This window comes from Tamandua tetradactyla, chromosome 5 (assembly GCF_023851605.1).
Source record: "Tamandua tetradactyla isolate mTamTet1 chromosome 5, mTamTet1.pri, whole genome shotgun sequence".
Taxonomy (NCBI): Eukaryota; Metazoa; Chordata; class Mammalia; order Pilosa; family Myrmecophagidae; genus Tamandua; species Tamandua tetradactyla.
In genome coordinates, this window is record NC_135331.1 from 79214082 (window position 1) to 79223693 (window position 9612).

General features: G+C 34.9%; 1 protein-coding gene across 1 annotated transcript; it reads left to right on the top strand.

Annotated features, from left to right (window-relative positions):
• The first annotated feature begins 1080 nt into the window (after positions 1 to 1080).
• LOC143683133 (small integral membrane protein 30-like) lies at positions 1081 to 1311 on the top strand. The gene has a single exon (XM_077159377.1). The coding sequence runs from the start codon at positions 1114 to 1116 to the stop codon at positions 1309 to 1311; it is 198 nt and encodes a 65-aa protein (XP_077015492.1). The 5' UTR covers positions 1081 to 1113.
• The last annotated feature ends 8301 nt before the right edge of the window (positions 1312 to 9612 follow it).

The window sequence follows — 9612 nt, forward strand, 5'->3', positions numbered from 1 at the left end:
ACACAAAAGCTAGAGATGGGGGAAAGGCTACCCAATAAGGTTGAACTTAAATGCAAGGGAACATATAGAAGTGACTGGAACCAATTAGTGGGATTATAAGCAAAATTGCCATATTGAGGTGAATATGATTGAAAAGAGATATAGTGCCATGTATTCCACTGATTAAATCTACAATTATAAATAAGTTCTCACATGAACTATTTCAAAGGTTGATATTGGACAAAGTCAATAGTAGAAGGGTATGGGGGAAAACTAAAATGCATGGTCTGTCCAATAGCTAACAGGAAGACATCAATGGTACCACAGCACTACTAGGGGCAACGAACTGGGGGGAGAGGGACAAGTGATAAGGGGTAGTTTAGATGTGATGTTTGATGACACTGTGTTTCTTGGTTCTTTGTCACTATGGACCAATGAAAATTGTCTAAAATTGAGAGTGCTGATGACTACAATTATAAGTGAGGATAATGTGAGGCATGGCTTATTTTGGACATTATCCATGATGCCCAATAGATGAAGAGAGCTGAAAGGTACAATGACTGAGACATGGAATGGTGAACTGTGATACATTTATATGATGGAATATGATGTGGCTACAAAAAGAAAGGATGCACAATGAACTGAATAAACCTTGGGGACAATGTTTTGTGCAGAATAAGCCAGAACAAAAATGCTCAATTCTCTTTCAGAAAATGCTTATAAGATAATTGAAGCCTAGATTATAAGCCTTTATAACAGCCATACTTATTCTGAAGTTATAAGTTTATTTCCAGATTCTGAAACTCTGAGCTATATGTGTAACAGCTGGTATTTCTCTGGAACTTTGAGTAACTCTATGACATGTAAGACCCAGAAATGGAATTCTGCAGCCCTGAAAGTTAGCATAGCTATATAATAATAATTACAGTAACAAAAAGAGATCAGTCCTCAAGTAGAGATAAAAAAAAAAGTCAATATGGATTCCTGTAATGGCTGCTTCCTGGAAGGCAGTGTTTGTGGACCTTCCTAGCCTGAGAATCTAGAGCTCCAAGAAAGGAGTATTTCAAGCCAGAGGAAATTACATATATATACCCCCATTTCTTTGGAATCTTCAGTCCTCAAGATCCCAGCATCATGACCTCAGTTTCAACACAGTTGTTGATAGTCCTCATTCCACTGCTTTTGGTGCTACCTGTTGTTGAAGCAGTAGAAGCCAGAGATGAAATTGCTGTCTTCTTATGTATGGGTCTCAGCATTACAGGCATTTGTGCTTGTTTGGTGATATCTGCACAAAAGAGATTTGGACAGGTGTCACCTCCAAAGACCTTCTAAATCAAACCTCATCCTGAAAACCTTTGTGTTGTTGAGCTTAAGACTGAGCTTTGGTGTCTGAAAGTTGTCAAGAAACAGATAGTAAATGAGGTAATTTCACATTCTTAGATGTTTCACAATAAGTGAGAACAAATTGATATTAAATGAGGAAAAACAGTTCTCTTCACATCAAAGAAGGCACTGAGAAAAAGCAGACTATAATTTCTGTTTGCTTCTTGTGAAGGTCAAATAAATAACATGACTCCAATTTGCATAAATAATATTCCATAGTTCCAAATGTCTCAAAGCTCATAAATACTAAGAAGGAAGCTCTTGCTCAGAATACCAGGAAATTGCCATCATTCTCTTATAATCATTGCCGACTGAATTGTTGAGGAGTCTTTTCATCATGTTTTAATTAGATCTGTGTTCTCTCATCTCTCAAGTTAATAGTGTACTTTGGTATGAAAATTAGTAAAAAATCAAAACCTTTATTTCTTTGGAGAAAAAAGATTGGGAAAAATGTATTCAATATATGTAATATAGCAATGGAGAAAAGGATTTAATACAAAAACAAGCTTCGTATTGATCAACTAACATTCTTTGGTGAAAAGTACTATATTAAATATAAACCCATTATGTTATTTTAAAAAGGAACATAGCCAATCTGGCTGGGACTAAAGTAAAACAGAATACAGGGGAAAAGGTGATAGTGTTTCTACTCTATACCTTCACCTACTGTCTGAGACCAAAGGCAGAGAGGTTTACTATCTTTAGAACCTAAATTTTATAAATCAACCTGGATTTCTGGATATCTCATTTTAACAACACAAACTACTTGAGTCCAGAATGGGGACAAGGCCTTGTAATTCTCTATAGTTTAATTTAATACCAATATACATATCAGACTATGGTGCACTGATAATTTAAAAGTATATGTAGAGTACCTTGAGGGTCCAAAGTGGGGGGATATATACATATATGGAACTATTACACTTTCCTGGGAAATCCTGCATACCCTCTCAACAATTGGGACTCACAAGAAATAGGCCAAGGCCTTGATTTTAAGGTTTACCCTTATTAAACATATTTCTGTAGTGGAAAAGTTAAGACTGCCTATAATTATGCCTAAGAGTTGCTTCCAGGAAACCTCTTCTGTTGCTCAGATGTGGCCTCTCTCTGTAAGGAAAGTCATTACATTTCCTCCTATGTGGGACATGACATCCAGGGTGAAAGCTCCCTGACAACATTGGCATGGCACCCAGGAAAGACTGAAAGCTTTCCCTCTAAGATCAGGAACAAGAAAAGGATGCCCACTGTCACCATTGTTATTCAACATTGTGTTGGACGTTCTAGCAGAGAAATTAGATAAGAAAAAGAGATAAAAGGCATTCAAATTGGAAAGGAAGAAGTAAAACTCTCACCATTTGCAGATGACATAATCCCATATGTAGAAAATCCTGAAAAATCTTCAGTAAAGCTATTAGAACTAATAAATGAGTACAGTAATATGTCAGGATTCAAGAACAACATCCAAAAATCAGTAGTGTTTCTGTACAACAGTAAAGAGCAATCTGAGGAGGAAATCAAGAAAAAACTCCATTTCCAATAGCAACCAAAAGAATAAAATATTTAATAATAAATTTAACCAAGGAATAAATTTCTCTACACAGAAAACTACAGAAAATTGCTAAGAGAAATGAAGGAAGACCTAAAGAAATGGAAGGACATTCCATGTTCATGGATTAGAAGACTTAAGATGTCAATTTTATCCAAATTGATTTATAGATTCATTGCAATATCAATTAGAATCCCAAAAACTTAATTTTCAGAAATAGAAAAACCAATAATCAAGTTTATTTGGAAGGGCAGCATGCCCCGAATAGCTAAAAATATCTTGAGAAAGAAAAATGAAGTGGGAGGATTCACACTACTTAACTTTAAAGCATACTACAAAGCTACATTAGTCAAAATAACATAGTAATAGTATAAAGAATAATGGAATCAAATTGAGTGTTCAGAAATTGCCTCTCTCATCTATAGGCAATTGATCTTTGATAAGGGAATTAAGTAAACTTAACTGGAATAGGGCACCTTTTAAACAAATGGTGCTTGGAGAACCAAATATCCATATCCAAAGGAATGAATGACGACTCCTATCTCACACCTTACCCCAAAATTAACTCAAAATGGATCAAAGACCTAAACATTAGTGCTAAAAACCACAAAACTTTTAGAAGAAAATGAGAGGAAATATCTTAAAGATCTTGTGATAAGACATGGTTTCCTACACCTTACCCCCAAAGTGTGAAAAAAAGAAATAGATAAATGGGATTTACTCAAAATTGAACACTTTTGTGCACCAAAGGACTTCATCAGGAAAGTAAAAATGCAGTCCATGCAATGGAACACAATATTTGCAAACCACATGAGAGATAATGGTTTAATATCCAAAACATATAATGACATCCTACAACTCAACAAAAAACAGACAAACAACCCAATTAAAAATGGGCAAAAGACACAAACAGACACTTTTCAGAAGAGGAAATGCAAATGACTCACAATCATAGGAAATGATGCTCAACTTCACCAGCTATTAGGAAAACCCAAATCTAAACCACAATGAGATATCATCTCACACCTACTAGAATGGCCATTATAAAAAAAAAAAAAAAAAACAGAAAACTATAAGTGTATAAGTGTTGGAGAGAATGTGAAGAAAAAGTCACACTTATTCACTGCTGGTGAGAGTGTAGAATGGTGAACCACTCTGGAAGGCAGTTTGCAGTTCCTCAGGAAGCTAAGAATAGATTTACCATATGATCCAGCAATCCCATTACTAGGTATATACTCAGAAGAACTGAAGGCAGGGACATGAATGGACATTTCTACACTGATGTTTAGAGTAGCATTATTCATGGTTGCCAAGAGATGGAAATAGCCCAAGTGTCCATTAATGAACAATTGGATAAACAAACTGTGGTACATGCATATGATGGAATATTATATAGCTTTGTAAGACAAAATAAAATCATGAAGCATGTAAGAACATGGATGAACCTTAAGGATATTATTTTGAGTGAAATTAACCAGAAATAAAAAGACAAATACTGTATAGCCTCATACACTAAGTATAATGAGCAAATTTTGAGAGTTAAAATTAAGAATACAGGAATCAGGATATAGAAAGAGGGTAGAGATTGGAAATTTGTTGTCAAAGGAGTATGGAATGTACAACAGGATTGATTGTAAAGATTCAGAAATGAATAGTGCAATACTATCTGATGGTAACACAATATTGTAAGCATAATGAACAAAGCTGAGTGTGAATATAGTTGAAAGAGGAAGGGTTGGGACATGTATGATACTAGAAGGAAAGATAGAGAATAAAAACTGAGATCCATATAATTTGCCAAAACCTAGAGTGGACAATGATCACAATTAAATGAACAAATATGAGGAAGTTTTTACCTGCGGGAGAACAAATAAACATTACCATTGCAAGGTTTAAAATGGGATGGTGTTCTGGTTTCAAACTGTTATGTATCCCAGAAAAGCCATGTGTTTAATCCAATTATGGGAGTGCTGGTTTATTATCCAATCTTGTGAGTGCTGACTTATAATCAAAAGGGTGAGACCTTTCTTTTTCTCTTTTCTTTTTTAGGTTCATGGTCCAGGAATCGAAACCAGGTCTCCCGCATGCAAGGTGAACATTCTACCACTGAGCCACCCATGCACCCAAAAGGATGAGACCTTTGATTAGATTATTTCCATGGACACGTGGCCCCACCTATTTAAGGTGGGTCTTAGTTCAGTGAAGTCCTTAAAAGAGCTCACTGTGAAAGAGAGAGAGCTCAGAGCTGACACAGAGAGCAGAAAGATGAAACCAAATGAAAGATGTTTGGAGATGCTTGAAGACAGACAGAAGCTTCAAGAGGAAGCTGCTGGAACCAGGAGCTGAAAACAATGAAACCAGGGAGCTAAGGGCCAGCAGACATTGCCATATGCCTTCCTATGTGACACAGAAACCCTGGATGTGATCAGCCTTTCTTGAGTGGAGGTATCTTCTTGTTGATGCCTTAGTTTGGATACTTTTATGGCCTTAGAACTGTAAATTGGTAACCTAATAAATCTACTTCGTAAAAGCCAATCCATTTCTGGTATATTGCATCCTTACAGTATTAACAAACTGAAACAGATGGTATATGGAAAAAAATACAATCAACGCAAACTAAATTCTATAGTTAACAGTAACAATGTATATTGTATATTTTCTTTTCTTCCATTAATTGTAATGAAGGCTAAACGTCAATAAAAGGGGATATAAGGAAAGGATATTGGATTCTTTTTTGTTGCTTGTCCCTTTTATTTTATTTTTTCTTTTTTATTATTTTTTCATTTTTTTCCTCTTTTTTCTTTGTGGGAAAAAATGGAAATGTTCTCATATAAATTGTGGTGATGAATGTATAACAATGTGATTATACCAGGAACCATTGATTTTTAACTTACAATGGATTGTATGGCATGTGAATAAAACTGTTTAGAAAATAAACATAGGGTGGGCAATGGTGGCTCAATGGCAGAGTTCTCGCCTACCATGTCAGAGACCTGGGTTTGATTCCCGGAGTCTGCCCATGCCAAAAAATTAAAATAAAAAAATAAACATAAAGTTACAAGTGCTGGAGAAGATGTTGTGTGAGAGCTATATCTATTCAGTGTTGGTAGGGAAGCAGAATGAGGCAGCCCCTTAGAGGGCAGTGTGGTGGCTCCATAGGAAGCTAAGTATAGGGTTGCCATATGATCCTGCAGCCACATTATTAGGTATATACTTGCAAGAACTGAAAGCAGGGACATGAACAGACATTTACACACTAGTGTTTATAGTGGCATTATTCACGATTTGTACTGGATGGAGGTGGCCTAAGGGTATATCGATGGATGAGTGGAATGGTGAACTGTGGTATACACATAACAATGGAATATTGAGCATTGCAAGAAGGTATGTATTTGTGAAGTATGCAACTAGATGAATCAATCTTGAGGACATTATGTTGAGTGAAATAAGTCAGAAACAAAAGTACTAATACGGCAAGTCTTCACTAATATGGACTAACTATGATGTACAAACTCGGAGAATTGAATTGAGAGCAGAAGTTATTAGGGGATAGAGCATGGGCAGAGATGGGGCAATCGATGATTAAGGAGTACAGAATGGCTCATTGTAAAGTTTCCTAGATGGTACGTTCTTACAGGAGTCACAGCTATTCCTGAGTTTTAACTGTTATTTTTAAATTCTGAGATGCTGAGCTCTTTTTGTATAACCTGGAGGTCCCTGGAACTTGGGTATCTGTGTGACCCCTGAGACTTGGAGTTACAGTGCTGCAGCTCTGAATGTCAGCATTACCCCATACAGCAACTGTTTAAAAAGTTGAAAAATTGATAAGACAACCTAGAGATACAAGTGAAGCTGATAAATCAGAATACAGGGTAACAGATGACACTGACTGTTGTTTAAAATCACAGCTTTTGTGTGAGACCAAAATGAAGAAATGTTTATCTGCTACAAAATTTACATTTTCTGTAGCACGCTATCTGATTTAACCTGTATGGTCAGTTTATTTAAACAACATAATTACATGTACTAAGGAATGAGATCTTGTCATTTGGTACAGGTTAATATAATATCTTGATACATCCCATAGTACTTGGGACATAAAAAATATTTGCATAGGCCCCGTTAGAAACTGGGGGAAAATGTGGAAATATTAAACCTCCCCACCTAGAAAATTCCTGATATTCTTGCAAGTATTAGGGACTACCTAACACTTGAGCCCTTGGAGCCTGCCCTTATGAAGCTTATTACTACAATGGAGAAGCTAAGTCTACTTACAATTATGTCTAAGAGTCACCCCCAGAGAATCTCTTTTGTTGCTCAAATGTGGTCTCTCTCTAAACCAACTCTGCAAAAATCTCACTACCCTCTCCCCTATTTGGGACACAACTTCCAGGTCCTGGCATCATGGGATTGAGAAAGCCTTCTTGACCAAAAAGGGGAAAAGATATGAAACAAATTAAAGTTTCTTATTGAATTCTTATTAAAGAATTCCATAAAAATTCTTATACATTATATTAGGTATCCATTTTTAGTTCCTAATGGATTAGAATAGCTAGAAGGAAGTATCTGAAACTGTTGAACTGTAATGCAGTAGCCTTGATTCTTGATGATTATATAACTATACAGAGTTTATCATGGGATCATGTGATTATAAAAACCCTGTGACTGACACTCCCTCCATCCAGTGTATGAGCAGATGAATTATAAAATAAAGATAATAAACAAACAAATATATTTATCAATGAAGGGGGAGATAAGGAGTACGGGATGTTTAGTGTGTTCTTTTTTTTTATTAACTTTAATTTTTTTTCCTTAAAGTAAAGAAAATGTTCTAAAGTTGATTGTGTTGATGAATGCACAACTAACTGATGATAATGTGAGCCACTGATTGTATACTTTGGGTAGATTATTTAGTGTGTGAATATATCTCAATACAGCTGCATTAAAAAAAGAAAGATAACAAAAAAGATTTTAAAAAGTGATACTAGTGTCACATATGTAGGAACTCTCTATTACCTTTGAAACTTTCCTGTATGTCTAAAATTAAAAGTTTATTTTAAAAATATTTAAATGGAAAACAAACATACGAAATATTCAGTAAAAACACTTTTGAAAAAGGAAAACAAGCCAACCATGAGGGGAGCATACTGTAGAGCCTCATTAATCAAAAGTGTGATACAGGTGCATTAACAGATTAAAAGATCAGTGGAATTGAATATATAGCCCCAAAATATTCCCAAATGCATACCAAAACTCTAGTATATGATAAATGTGGCATCTCAAATCACAGCAGCAAAGATTTAGTAAATGGTGCTGGGACAACCATATCACCATTAAAGTAAAATAAAATTAGATCCAAGCCTCACATCATACACAAGAATAATCTCATGGTTAGAAAATATAAATATTTTTAAAATAATGGAATCATACAAGAATTAGAAGATGACATGGATGAATGCCTTTTTAAATCATGTGGAGAGGGGCTTTCTGGTTATGATCCTAAATTCAGTAAAAAAAAAACTTGATAAATTTGAGTACATGAATATAAATCGTTTTATGACAAGAAATACATTAGCAACATCTAAAGACACATGAACAAGTAGGAAAAAATATTTGCAGCACTGTTACTATAGTGAAATCCCTGATATACAATAAAGGATATTGGAAAATATCCACTATATATAATTTTTACAATACAATTATAATAACACAGACAACCTAATTTTTTAAAGTAGGTTTAAAAAATTAAACCTACTTTAAAACATTTTGAATACACTTCACCAAAGAAGATATACTGAGGGCAAATAAGCACATGAAAAGATATTCAACACCATCAATCTTTAGGGAAATGCAAATTAAAACTACAATGAGATACAGTACACACTTAGCAGAATGGCTGTAATGCAGAAAACTGACAATACCAAGTTCTGGCAAGAATGTGTAGCAACCATAAATTTCAAACATTACCAGTGGGAATGCAAATGATAGAGACAATTTGGAAAAGAGTTTAGTAGTAGATAAAAAGTTAACCTTTATCATACACTTACTCTATGACCAAGCACTATTATTCCTAGACATTTATCGAAGAGAAATGAAAACATATGTCCACACAAAGACATATATAAAAAATGTTTATGATCGCTTTATTCCTAATAGCCCCAAACTAGAAGCAACCAAATGTCCATAAAATAGTAAGTATATAAAAAATATGGTGATACACCCATACATTGGAATACGACTCACCAATAAAAGCAACAAACTACTAATATATGTAGTTTATATTAGTACACTGCTAATAACTACATGTATACCACCAAAACATGTTCTAAGCATATGAATCTCAAGAGCATTATGCTAACTGAAAGAAACCATACACAAAAAGCCATATACTCTAAATTCCAATTATATGACGTTTTGGAAAACATAAGAATATAAGGCAAGAAATCAGATCGTGGATGCTCAGGGTAAGGAGAGGGAATTATAGAAAATGTATGAGGGAATTTTTCGGGATAAAACCTGTTACAATAAAGGAAGGGGAAAGGCTAGATGACCCTTGTGTGGTTGGAATGGAACTGGCTTATGAACTCATGGTTTTTAACATATAGATAGATATAGGGATGTATATGTGTTTGTGTATGTGTGTGTGTGTGTGTGTGTGTGTGAGAGAGAGAGAGTTTTGTTTGCTGAGAGGGCTAGATGCCATG

Bases quoted from the DNA above. Each gene is read 5' to 3' on its own strand.
- LOC143683133 (XM_077159377.1), top strand. From the start codon at position 1,114: ATGACCTCAGTTTCAACACAGTTGTTGATAGTCCTCATTCCACTGCTT.